Source organism: Drosophila melanogaster, chromosome 2R, assembly GCF_000001215.4.
Source record: "Drosophila melanogaster chromosome 2R".
Lineage (NCBI taxonomy): Eukaryota > Metazoa > Arthropoda > Insecta > Diptera > Drosophilidae > Drosophila > Drosophila melanogaster.
In genome coordinates, this window is record NT_033778.4 from 7,735,821 (window position 1) to 7,750,026 (window position 14,206).

At 41.3% G+C, this 14,206-nt stretch overlaps 1 protein-coding gene across 6 annotated transcripts in view; it reads right to left on the reverse strand.

Moving 5' to 3' along the window:
* Window positions 1-1,198: 1,198 nt before the first annotated feature.
* The window catches only part of CG46385 (uncharacterized protein), a 45,619-nt gene continuing 32,611 nt past the window's right edge, over window positions 1,199-14,206 (reverse strand). For 2 of the 6 annotated variants that reach the window (NM_001370032.1, NM_165555.3), the window contains exon 2: window positions 1,948-6,100. In NM_001370032.1, the coding sequence (NP_001356960.1) occupies window positions 3,767-6,100 (2,334 nt within the window). In that variant the 3' untranslated portion in view covers window positions 1,948-3,766. Of the gene's footprint in view, window positions 6,101-6,187; window positions 6,359-9,059; window positions 9,478-14,206 lie in introns of those variants that run through there. The other 4 variants (NM_001370031.1, NM_136477.4, NM_001273862.1 and 1 more) reach the window with 3 other exon arrangements.

A 14,206-nucleotide genomic window follows, 5' to 3' on the forward strand; every position in this document is an offset into this window, starting at 1 on the left:
TTTTAAAGCTATTCCGCGAATCTAATCCTCCTGGAAAGTGGGTAAATAGAACAAAAGTCAAATTAAAAAGCTAAACATAGCTTATAAATTAAAAAAAATTAACTCTTATAATCTATTTATTTTTAATTATACTCTTACACAAATTATGGTATATGTCAATAAAGACCCAAAAAAACAGTAAGCTAATTTTACATAGTATCGATATGTATAATAAATGTAGATACGGCGCTTTGATAGACACATACAAAAGCTAGCTACTATAAAGCTCAAAGCTTTTCGAAACTTTCTCCGAATTCGATGGCGCGAATACTTAATTTTTGATAACTTCAGTGCGTATACTTAATAGCATTAAGTCGTATACTTGATTTTTAATGCCCAATAAATTAGTTCTTTATTAATGTGTGTTTTTGAGACATCATTGCTTCATCTTGATGCCAGCAATTCGAATAGCAAAATATGCTAAATACCTTTTGCTAGACATTCTTATTATTTAGCTAGGCAAGTGCTCTTTAAGCCATTGGCTCATCTGCTCATGGACGTGTTGTCTATTTTCGACTCGCTTAGTATCTTCTCAGGCACGCGAAAAACTCTTCGGGCCATTAACAAGTTAATCAAAATGCATAAATCACCAATATACAGAAGATTCCGACAACAAAGTCGCTGCCGCATGGCTATCCATTCACCTGCGGCCAATGTATATTTGTCATATTTCCAACTTATCAACAACTTCATGGACCCGCTCCGGGTCATATAGCATGGACGCTAGAGACGACGCTACACGAGTGCAATTGGTAGAAAACTTATACAATTACCCGAAAAACACATGCGAATTAAATTGTACAAAAAGTGAAACCAGCTGAAGAAGCGAAAGCCAGCCGGCTGCAGATGAAAATGAAGATGAAGTTGTCGAGGTTGAGGCTGTCTTAAGACGGAGTCCCAACTCCGTCCCGTTCCGTCCCGTTCCGTCGGCCAAGATGCATTTCGGCGGATCCCCAGCTCCGCTTGCTCATAATCGGCAGATGTTAGCCATAAAATTGGAAAGGAGGAAACAAACAGTTGACCATTTTATTCCATTCCAATGGCCAACTGGTTATGGCCATGGATGGCGAATCTGCCAACGAACTTCTCGAACTAGGAGCACCCATGTCCCATGTTCCATGTCCGAAGCCCAAAAGTGATAAATGCGCAAAACGGATTTATATTTTTGTTTTTTGTATATTTTTTTGTATTTTTCGTCGGTTTTATACTTTTTAGGTATTTTTGTTTGTTTTTATTGAAATTCCTTAGATCGCAAGAAGCGCACAGAAGTAATATGTATGGTAATTGTTGTATATGGTATAGATATAGATACATTATTATTATTATCTTTTATATATATAATGTAATATGTAAGTAATATTTATATATTGTTTGTGTGTGTGTGTGTGTGTGTTTGTGTTTGTGTGTGGTGTATGTGTGTGTGTGTGGCGTCTGCTTGTGGTGGTGTATGTGTGTGTGCTGGTATAATAATTAGATATACGTAATTAAGTATATATATTATATACAAATCTCAATGGATTGTTGATTGATTTGCTTGAATTTACAATTATATCTGGTATCTGTATCTGGTATCTTTATCTTTATAGATGTATAAATTTAATATTACGCGCTAGAGATATTTCAAATGTCCTCTTCTCTACAGGCTTATCCAACTAACATACAGCTAAGTAATATATATGTGTATATATCTATATATTGTATTGTATTGTATTTTATTTTATTTTATTTTATTTTATTGTATTGTATTGTATGTAAAAACACAATCCGCCCAGCCCAGGCATTAGCTATGGGACCCAAACATGAAATAAACCTCTTCATTGCAGCTGGCAAAACCAAAGAATTCCGACAAATCAGATCAATTCAGATGATCGTCCTGCTTTTCCTGTTTAAATTCTTTTCTTTTTTTTTAATTTTTGGTTTAGATTTTGATTCAGTTAGAGTTCGGTTTCGGTTTCAGTTTCAGTATCAGGTTAACTCGTTTTAAAGTTTGCACTAAGTAAAATGTTTTGCAGATCGCAAATTGGAATACGTTGGCTTTGGACCTTGTCGAATATGCATATAGATAATCTGGATATATACACATACATACAGTATACAGTATGTACATACAGTATGTACATACATCGTACATTATGTCACAATGTTTAAACTAAAGTTAATACATAAATTCAAAACACAAGTTCAAGGTTAACATTATACAAAAGTGTGTAGTTGGTAGACAATTCTCAAAGTTATCAAAGAATGCACACGGAGAGGAAACATCGTAAGCTAATCATCATCCATCGTCATCCACATCCACATCCACTCATCTTCGACTCATTTTGCTCTGTGGACCATTTGTCTTTCATTTGTTGTGGATATAAACATATATGTGTATATATATTTATGGTTGCATATAAGTATATATTCCTTAGTTGCTTGTGGTATTTTGTTGCAATTGCAAAAACAGAGAATTACACATTAATCTAACATTCCTTGATGGTTTTCGACGAAGTGAAGTGTTTCGTTTCGAACTATTAATATTTGTTGTCTAGAGCATATCTATATCATGTCTATATCATTCATTAATTATCACCAGCTGGTTTTAACAATACACTCAATCAATCATTCACATACCTACATAACATAATATGTTGCTGTTGTCAGGACACACCGAAAATATTCTACAAAATATGACATTTCGTTCTACACATTACTTTAAAATTTATTTCGGTTTAACTTTGCTTTGTGGATTGAATTTCATTGAGCAACTTCTGGTACACCAGACACATATATATATATATATATATAAATCCTCTACACTTCCGAATCCTCGTCCACATATTAATTTGACTAATATTTACATATCATCGCTTTAAATTATCATTTCAGCCTGCAATTAGATTGTTGCTTGGAATTTCTAGACTGGAACCCAAAACGCCGCCTTCGTCTGTTGCACTTGGCATACAAAAAGGTCAATTCGAAATTAACGTGCTACATATGCATGCCGTATTTTTTCACATTTTTGTTTTTTTTTTTAGGTTTTGTGTGTGTCTGTTTGTTTATTAAAAAATACAATGATAGGTGTGCGGGGACATGTGGGTGGTTGGCAAATCCAAAATTACATTACAGCTTTGAGTGTTTGGGTAGGTTTATTACAAAAAAGATAAATGTTGGAAAAGATGAAAACGACTTTCGACCGAGCAAACAGATTAAATTTTGGCTTTAAATTATCAGGTTACTTTTTTTTGTATATTTTTTGTTTTCTTTTTTTTAGACTTTCAATAGGTTTTACAAAGTAAAATTTAGTTTTCGTAGGCAAAGAAAGTTACACAAATAACGTAAATGTTGTGCATATGGTGTAAAAGGATTTTCATATAGCCAAACTAGTGATGTGATACGCAATCGTTTTCGTCCTTTTTGTGTGTCAGTGATTTAGGTGGTGTCCCTGTTCAACATCTAACAGCGGCTGAAGTTCAGTCTGCGGTTCAAACTCTCGGGATAGTTACATTATTAAAGTAGGAGCGCGTGTGTGCCAAGTGTCGTGGAAAGGCTTTCAAGTCGCCGGACACATTCAATTAGAGATATAGAAAAGGAACAGTGAAATAGACCTCTGATCATACAGTTAACGAAGAAAGTAGCCAACCGAATATATGAGTAATGATGAATCAACAGTAATCGTAAAGTGCCAAGTGGCACGGCCAGGCCAGCAAGCATGAACCGTTTCCCACATCTTCTTCTCCACATCCTAGACAAACTGGTGATTATGGTGCTGATGCTGGTGCTGGTGCTGCTCCTGTTGTTCGGTAACATTGAGGTAGGAGTCCTCGCCCAGCAGAAACATACTGGGCGCCGAGCCGTCGTGCGGATAGAAGTAGGCAAACTGTCCGCTGTACGTGCCCGCCGCCGATCGTCCGCCATCATCCAGTTGGTTGTAAACGGGCAGTCCGTTGATCTGCTGAGGTGTCAGCACCAAGCTGCCCGTGATTCCGCCGGCTCCTCCCTTTGCTGCACATGCTTCCGTTGCTGCTGCTGCTGCTGCCATTTGCTTGATCCTGCTGCTCTTCTTTGTTGTTGTCCTTGTCATGGTTGCTGTGGTCGGCTTCTCGTTGCAATTGCTTTCTGCTTCTGTTGCTGTCTGCGTCTGTTGCTTACTCTGAGTCTTGGCCTTGTTCTTCTTCTTCCTGTTGCTGCTATTGATGGTCGTGGATCTGGTCTGGTTTTGGACTTGGGTTCTGGGTGCTGTTGTTGACGGTGATGATGGTGGTTGAGATGATGGTGGTGGTGGCGCTATCGATGCTGTTGCTAGTGGTGGTTCAGTTTCAGTTTCAGCCAAAAGTGTCGCTCCCAATGCATCCTCTGACCACTGTTGCTGTTGGAACTGTTGCTGCTCGTGCTGGTGGTGCTGTTGCTCCTTCTCCTGCTCCTGCCGTTCTAATCACGTGCTCAGCCAGGTGGAGTTGCACGTGCAGATGGTGCTGGGGATCACAGGTGCATAGTAGACGCCGTTGGCATAGATGAGTCCCGGCGGACCGGCCTGTATCTGTATGGTCTGTGGTGCCGCTGTCGCCGTCTGATCCGCGCTGCTCGTGCAGCACACGGCGGCTGGGGCGGCCTGTTGCACATAAATGGTCTGCGCCTGGCCCGTGGGCGGCGCCTGCGGGACAAGGGTCAGGGTAGTTGCCTGCTGCGCCTGCTGCTGTTGCGTCTGTGTCTGCTGCTGCTGCTGTTGCTGCTGCGCTGGGTCAAGGAACTGATGCTGACGCTGCTGCTGCTGCTGCTGCTGATTTTGCTGATGCTGCTGCTGCTGCTGTTGCTGCTGGTACTTCTCCTGGGCCTGCTGCTGCTGCTGCTTCTCCTGCTTGTTGAAGAGCACCTGAGCGGCCAGCGACTGGATTAGATGGAGCGATTGGCGCCGCTCGTGGCCCATTAGACAGACCGTCGACATCTCGACTACCTCGCGTAAATGCATCAGGTACTGATACTGCAGCGGTTCCTCATCGACGCCCCAGAAATGGTTACGCAAGTAGGCCTCCAGCTTGGTGGTCTGCGTATTGATGTCCGGGAAATCGATGAAGAAGCGCGAGCACATGTAGCGCTCCAGGGTCTTGATGAGCTGCGAGTCGACGGCCTTGTAGTTACGCACCAATAGATTGCAGTACTTGAGCAGGCCGCCGCCTCGTATCTCCTCCGGCTGACGCGTTGAGATCAGTTTCTTTTGCAAATGGTAGAGTGCCTCCTGGAAGTCCCCGTAGACCGATTCGCCGACCACCGTTGGATAGAAGTTCTCCGAGATGGGCAGAGCGGCGCAGTCGTAGAAGAGCAGCAGCGAGTCCAGCACAATCTGGAACGAGTCCACCGAGAACTCGAACTGGCGCCTCATCGTGTCCACGAACTTCAGCTCGACGTTCTTGTGGCCCGGCGAGTTGCCCAGCGAAATGAGGGACCAGCGATCGCCGTCATTGTTGTTGTTCACCTTGACCATCTTGCCCACGTAGGCCTCCTTCAGGGAGCACGTGTAGATGCGTCGCTTGCAGACGCCCTCGGGCATCAAGTCCAGCAGGGTGTTGAGCACCGCCACCTTGACGCGGTCAAAGACGCGTGGCGAACTCAGCTCGATGGCGAATATCAGGTCCAGGTCATTGTACGGCTGATCCTCGCTGGCTAAAACATGACTAGCTGCCCCGCCATTGAGACGGATGTCCTTAACTAACACCCCGGCGCCGCCGGCGTTCACCTCCGCCTCCAGCTTGCGGCGCACCAGGTTGACCAGATCCTTGAGCTTCACCTCCAGTGTGGGAAAATTGCCGCGCCCATGGATGGCCACCTTCTCGTCCATGACGTCGTGCAGTTTGCTCACCTGCTCGAACGATAGCACGGCCAGCCGCTGCGTCCCCCCAGTGTCCACGCTCTCCAGCGATCCGTGGTCCGAGGTCGAGGCGATCGATGACCCAGAACTGGGTGACGGCGGCGGAGTCTCGGTGCCGCCGTCCGAGTGGAATCCATCGTCGATCTGGTAGACGTCCATTCTGTTGCTGCGCTGTTGATGATACAACGGTTCGGCTCCGTCTAGTGTCCCGCACTGCAATCAAACAAAGAGAGAGCAAGAGAGAGAGTTCAAGGTTAGTAGGGCGTCGTGGATATCGATGGCTTAACAACAACTACTAACAATAGTCTACAGCTATGACTTTTGGGTGCTGCTGGTTCGATTCCTTCACTGATCTAAACTACCATCGTTATTGTAATTGTGGCGTGGCGTATGTGGTTGGCTTGCTTTCGGGGTTTTCAACAAACCGAATTTTGTATTAGGAATTTTGGGTGGATGTGGAAATGTCGAGGTCTAACGAATGAGTGGAGTGGTGCTGGTTAAAAGGCAAATGTTTGATTACATTTCGAGAGCCAACGTGGCTTCGATATTTCAACAGGCGAAAATTCGTAGAATAAGTGTTTTCGAATAAGAATCATCAAATATGGCAAGGATACGCACAATTTTTTATTTTTCATTCGCTACTATAGTTTTCATCTGCCTTGATTATTAATAATTTGTTTGTTTTGCAGAACCAAAGGCAGTTGATACATATACACCTCTCATACATATTTGTGTATTCCTGTTCTATTCCATTATCTCCTCGTCTTTTGCGATTGTTTTCGTGTCGTTGTATCGCCATCATGATATTGTCGCCGCTTTTATTTATTTATTTATTTATTTTTTTGTTTTTTGCCAGTTTATCTAGCCAATGCCAAACGCCGCCCGGGGCTTCTTCTTTTAATTAATTAATTTGCTTTAAATTCGCTAAATTCGACTGTTGCTGTGCGCTAGAGCGGCCTACGCGCCAAACAACACTAAATGCTGAGCTATTTATTGCTTATTTCATTTTTTTTTTTTTTTCACTTTTCGTGTTTTCGCCCAAACGAGAAGCCACCACAGTTTTGGTTGGCATCACATCGAATGAGATCGAATCGGATCTACATGGCCCAGTCGAAAGTTCCGCGTTGTTATCGAGGCGAGCCTCCCCCCTCCCCATCAAAATTCCCTATTCCCTATTTCCTTACTACCCCCCAACTACCCCTTTTCGCCTTCTGTTTGGTGCCACCGTTGTATGTATGCATGCATGTATGTATGTACATATGTACATGGCATGGCTATTATATCGTTTAGCTCTATCTCCTGCATGACTTTTATCTGCAACTGTATGTGCGTGCGTGTGTGTGTGTGTGTGCGAAAGTGGGTTTGGGTTCTCTTTTTATCAATTTGTTTGTGCGCTCACAAAAAAAAATTAATTTTCTGGCATAACCGACCGGCGACCGCACAAAATATATATTATACACAAATATGAAAGGCGGACGACGAATAGAGCCGAGCGCCGATTAGCGAGGTGCGGTGATGAACGGGTGATGAATCGCAATTGGAAACGTAATGCCATGCAAATGCATTTCTCTGCCTCAAATGATTCACACATGGCGATCGGATCGACCAGTTTCCAAGACAACTTAGTAGCCCCGACTATTTCGAATGACATGCACATCCCATTGGTATTATATCGAAAGAGTTTTATCCGGATCGCTTTTGCAGCGCTAACTTTCAGTAAAGGATTATTATTTAATTGTGATTGTTTGCAATACTTTGGCTTCTGCGGCTGATGCAATAACTTAACCGTATCGTTTTAATAACTTTTTTGATAAGCATTTTTTGTTTATGTCATTATATAGCTGTAGGTGTAGTTCTAGCTGTTTTGGCCAACTTCGCGCAACTCCGTGAAGTGCGACTACGGGCGTATTAATTTGCGCTCAGTTTTCGTGTGAATTGGGTAATATAACTAAATTTTGTCTCGGGTCTCCGGGGTCGGTGCGATTTCGTTTTGGATCTTTGCATCTTGAGAACTGCCGCGTGGCTGAGTTCACACTTTACATATGTATAATATACATTACTGTGAATTGAACGGGTGGGGGTGGGTGGGTGTTTGTGTGCGGAAAAACGCGGTATTGTTATTCACTCAGTTCCAGTTAAGTTAGCCTTCTTGTTGCTTTTGCCCAGCCGAACAATTAGTTATTTATTAATTGCCATTGACGTCGCGCACAAGCACAAATTGCCGCTGTCATGTATTTATTGTAATTGCTTAAACTGCATTTTCATTTCAGACGGCAATCGATTTGATGAGAATTCGCCCTTGAGGCATTGCAGGCAGGAACTAATACTATTCTTTGATTTAATCAACACCTTTTCGCTACCACTACTTAGTGTTTAGTCAACGTGTGAAATCAAATCAAATACAAATTTAATTATTTCCCTGTTAATTACTTTCTATATAGTTTTCGACTGCTTTCGACGTATTTGAAAGTAAAAAAAAAAGTATGTTATGCTGTAGTGCTCATCATATGAGCATTAGATATTCGCCCTTCTAAGCAAGTTCACACACACTGTTCTTTGTGAATAAGAGCTTAATTTCACAATTTCGCATAAATTATCCAGCTAATTTTCACCGATTTGCGTACGATTCGTAAGTGCACAATTCGAAATGCATTATCTTTGGCTTTATCATTATCATAACGGTGTTTCGGTGGCAGTGCAGGTGCTTCACAGAGACATGCAAACAGGTGCAATAGTTTATGCGCCAGTGCTTGCGAGTGTGTTTGTGTGCGTTTGCCTGTGTGTGTTGGCCTAGACTGGTCTCAAATAAAAGTGAAAATCGTTGTTTTTTGCCTTCCTTCTCTCTCCTCTTTCGCGGCTAAGGAAAGCAGCAGCAAATAGCCCAACAATGGCAGAAAGTCTATTATAGAAAAAAATAAACGACGAGAAAAACACGAAAATTCAAAGCCTACACACACACACGAAAAAACGATATACTGATTTTAAAATTTTCAATATTATTTAAATCAGAAATTTTGGGTTATTTTTGACAAACTAAATCGCAACGCTTTCCAAACTTTTTGTTACTTTCAATACAAATATCAGGATTATGCACTATGAATTTGATTTTATTTCCAATTTCATCACACTCGCGTACTTCTTTTCTGGTTAACCATATTTTTTTTTAACATACCTAGTGTAAACTGAGGCTTAAACAAATATGGACTTCGTGTGGATTTTGTTTTAGCACCGCATCACCGTCGAAGAAGAAGGAAAACGAGCGGAGGAAGTGAAGGAAGCCGAGGAAGCGGTGGGTGGCGGATTGGGGTGGCTGGTGCCCACAATTGGCGCCTACTGAACGCGACTAAGCGACTCCGACGGTTTTCGACGCGACTTCAACTTAATTCGCGTGTTTGAATGTGAATTAAATACAATCTGCTTGCGAATGGCACACACACACTTGTTGTTTCTTTTCCTTTGAGCACTGTACACTTTTTAATTCGTACGATTTTTAATTTAAATTTCGGCTCTCACACTCTCGATTGCTTCTAATTTTTCTAGTTCGCGCAGAGAAGAACGACTGTTGAGTTGTGCGTTCGAAAACCAAATGAATTGACGTCGACGCCGCCGCCTGCTCTGAAAAAAAATAACTCCAATCTGAATTGCGAACAAGAAACTATATAGAGAGCGAAAGCTCTCTCCCACTCGCTTACTCTCGCAGCTGACGTCACGAGGCGCTTGAGTGGAATGCCGTTTGAGTGAGTTTAATGCTTTTGGGGCTTTTTAGAAGGGCACACACACACACACACACACACACACGCATGCAAGCACTACACAACTACAACTTTGGGTTAGTCGGTCGATCTCGCTCCCCCTCTCACACTCTCTCTGCCCCACTCTTTCTTTCCACTGCACTGCAATATATGCGGGTGTTGCTCGCTCAGCTGATAAATCGAAGAAGAAGAAGAAGCGGGTCTCTAGGTGAGTGACTGTCTGTGTGTGTGTGAGTGTGTGCGTGTTAGCCGCCTTTAGCCATATTTGCAATGCATTTTTCGATTTCATTATTGAGGTTTTGCTCTTGGAGGAAAATTGTGAATTAAATGGAGAAATATGTATAATAATGCTAGACTTTATATACTATGAATTAATCGAATAAACATAATTTCATTGAGTGGACCAATACGGAGCAATACCGAGTAAATATATTTAAAAACAGCAAAACAACAAACCAAGAACCATTTTCAGATAAGCGGAAAAGAGACGTGCCCTAGCGATAAGGCCGTGTTCTCCTGCGTTCCACGAGAATTGAGATTAGTATTATGTATGGTAATTGGGAGACGACGATAGCCAAAAATAAACACAAATTATGTGAATAATCATTTGGTACCGACATATATTTACATATAGTACAAAGCCTAGCAACCGTAATCTCGTCGTTATATATATGGAATATTTATCTGATGAATACTTATTATACACAGACGTATATGAATTAATCCCGTTTCGACTGCTTATTAATATCATCGGGTAATGAGATGAGCCCAACGATTCGATGCCATAATATATGCAGAACACTTAATTATAATTTAGCTTCATTAGCCTTACCGTTATTCCGCGTAGAATAACTGTCGGCCGGCTCAATGTTATAATTTAACCAACATTTTGCAACGCTTTTTTGTGATTTGCTGTCTTTGTATTTCTCTAGTCATTTTTTGAAAGGTTGTTTTCGGATATCGCTTGATTAATGCCTATTCGCTCGTGATGGAAGCCTGAAAAAGCACAGTAACATTGAGACTGAGGCAAGCGTTAATGTATCTTGCAGATACGAAACCATCTTGCACTGCAGCGCCAGCACACGAGAAATATAATATAAAACGCTGGGAGCTGAGGTCGCGGTGGGGCCAAGCTTGTTGCCATTATGAATGCTATTGTTGTTGCCAGTTACTCGTTTGCTGTTAGTTGTTAGCCGTATACCCTGCACCGTATACCGCAGCATACCGTATAGCGTATCTGTATCTGTATCTGTATCTGTATCTGCGGTGTATGGATGAGGTCTTGGTGCGACGCGGTCGCTTGTTTGGCAAGACGCAGACTCATTCAAGGCGACCCTGACCCAATAAGCCGTGTCCATTGCAAATGTATCTGTATCTCACGCTTGGCTTTGGATACCTCGAGTTCCGCCATTCCGACCATTCAACACAGGGCTTGGCCAAAAGGCCGAAAGGCCGAAACGAAAGTGTGGCGGCCAAATTCTAGCTATCACCCCCATCCCATGCCCATCGATCCATCCGCAAATGCAAGTCGCGGCTAATTGTTATGCCAGGCGACGGGTATCCGAAAACCTCATTCCTCAGACCCCGAACCCCCAAACCGGTTCGACCGACATTTCAAATACGCACTCGATTCGATTCGATTCGATCCAACAAACTTGCGTTTTTGGCATAGCTTCACATACTTCCAGTCAGACTGAAAATGAAAGTGCCGACAAAGCGCCCAAGAATTGTGAAGTACTTGAAAGTAAAACCAAGCCGAAGTGGTAAGTGCCCTATGGAAGTATCTTGTGACTATTAGATACAAATAGATACAGATAGACTATTGCTTGATTCAAAGAAAGTTTTGTTACCTAAGGCTTTAATCAAGGGTTGTTAGTTCATAAAATAATCATCAGTAAAAAACGCTCCTCCGATCGATCCCAATTCGAGTTTGAATTGTCATTAAACGAATGTTAGTCAGCGTTGTTAAAAGATTCATTTTATTCATTTCGTGACTAATGAATGCACATATTACCTTTGCACCGAAAACTGATAATGGGCAGAGTTACAGGCACTTTTGCTGTTGTGTACGACAAAGCGGAAATTGAGTTTCTTTAGGCTGCATTTTCTTCCTTTCCTCTTTGTATCTACCTATCTACATTTAATTGCTTTTGGCTTCGCCTTTCAGCACTGCTTCGCTTCTTAACTTTCGGTTTTCTTTCGGGTTAAATTTTCCTTATTTCGTTTCTGTGTCAAAAAAAAAAAAAAAAGAAAAAATGGGTAACCTAGTCGAAACGTGACGATTCGATTTGAATTTGGATTCGGATTTGGATTTGTCTAGCTTGATTTGACTTTATTGGACAATAGGCAGGCAGTCGGGGCAATATATTTTATTCGTGGGCTGGTCTGTGCTTCTCCTTCCCAATTTATACTGCGATTATGCAATCAAAAAGTCCCATTTCCGACTCGTGCTTAAATTAGTAATAAAAAGTAAATGGTGGCAACAAAAAAATTCAGAACCTAATTATTAACACAAAAGTGAATTGCAGTCCAAATTGAGATAGGCTGAATTTAGATTAAGCCATTTAATTGAAGATCATTAAAAACGAACCCAAATTGGAAAGTTGCTGCCCCACAAAAACGGTAGGTTATTTAATGGATGGGAAATTTGGAAACCTGTAGAGCTCTGCTATATAATCTATATCTATATCATTCAATTTACCAACCCAACTGATTCTGGACACACACAAATTGACTGTTCAGCATTCGGCATTTGTGCAAATATTATTGTCAACAAGAAATGGTAAGCAACTTTGTGTACATTTTTTGTTTTCGATGTCATAATTATTCGATGAAAACCCGAGACTGGCAAATATTTACCTGAAACATACAAATATTTAGGTCGTTGTTTAATCGCGATTTTAATCATTATGCTAGACTTTTTATTCATTTATTCATTTCGACTCCTTTACCATAGGATTTTAATATCTTCAGTGTTTTTTTTTCGGTGATTTCGTTACTAGTCATTCTCATTTGCGTTAAAGCTAACGACTCTAATTGAAAGTTAACTTCGCTTTGCGTATCAACTGATTTCAATTTGGCGATTAATTCAACAGATAAACAAACTTTCAATTGCAAATGCTGTTTTTGTTTTCGTAGCTCGTCTTTTTATGGCTTTTGCGTAGTTCTTATAGTGACTTTTTATTGGCTTTGGAAATGGCGAACTGCTGTTCGCCTAGTTTGATATCAATTTGATGTGCTTTAGTGTCTGGAGTGTTGTTCTGCGACTGTTGTTTGTTTGTTTCGAACACTCATTGTTCTCTAGCGTGACTTTTCAGAATCATGCAACTTATAATTACAGCAATGTGACGATGAGTATCTATCTATCTGTGTATCCATGGGATACACAAACAAGCCCACAAACACTCGCTCCAATAGGCTGAATAGTAATAAAGTTTCGGCATGCGGATTTAGCAGGCGCTATCGATAGCGGGGGCCATCCGAGTGATATCAGGGGGTATCAGAGGTTCTGGAGGGGCTACCCCCCCAAAGGTGTGTACTTGTTTTTTTCTCTACCTGTCTGTCGACGTGCCTTCCATCTATCAGTTAATGGCAATTTGAGACGGAATCAATTAAAATCGCTTACATCGAAACTCCGAGATACTTTCGATGTGTGCATTCGTTCGACCTTGAAGTGTAGGCTATACCACCACATACTCCCTTTGTTCCGACCTCCGACGCTTTATTTAAACGCTTGAAATTTCGTTGCCTGTGAGTAATTAAAATTGATAAATGACTTCGTGCCACTAAAACTGTTCTTTAGCCACTATCAATTGCTTCCTGGGAATCGAGCGAGTGCCATCTGTGGTGTGCTCGAATCAAGTTAATATATGTATCCATATAAGCATCATATAGCCGAGTAAAATGAACACAATAAATGTGGGGGATGCACTTGTCTCGAGATACGAAGAAATCTCCTTGAAAAGTGGCCATTCTAAACTCATTATACGCCTAAACCTTCCAAGTTGTTTACTTGTGGCATTCAACAATTGGAATACATTTATTGGACAACTTATCTGATTAAAACTTTTATACCCCAAACTAAATATGTTCACGGAAATTTTGTATTAGACTTCATTTACTTCTTTGTTCTACTTGAAGTCGAAGTAATGGTTGTTTCTGAATTTGTTTCCTCCTAGCCACATTCACTTCCGCCTTCGAAACCCAAGAAGTAGTTGTACCGCAAACAGATATATTTCCGCTGGCAAAATGATAAGAACGAAATCGGCGAAATAAAAACCGAGCAACTAAGTAGAACATGCCTGGTAAGCTGAAAAAATGTCAACTGAAACAATCTGTATCTATATATATTTATATATGAATGCGAGTGATATATAAATAGGGTAAAAACAGTTGTATCTACAGTCGGCACTTGTGCCAGATTCAGGTGCGGATTAGTTGGCTTGTTTAGCACGAATAAAATGTATCTTTTTGACTGTTGCCTCTCCCACTGTTTTCTGTCTTTTCTTTTCTTTTTTTTTTTTTGTTTTTCGGCATGCGCGGAACGATAAAGATGCGAGCTGATTAA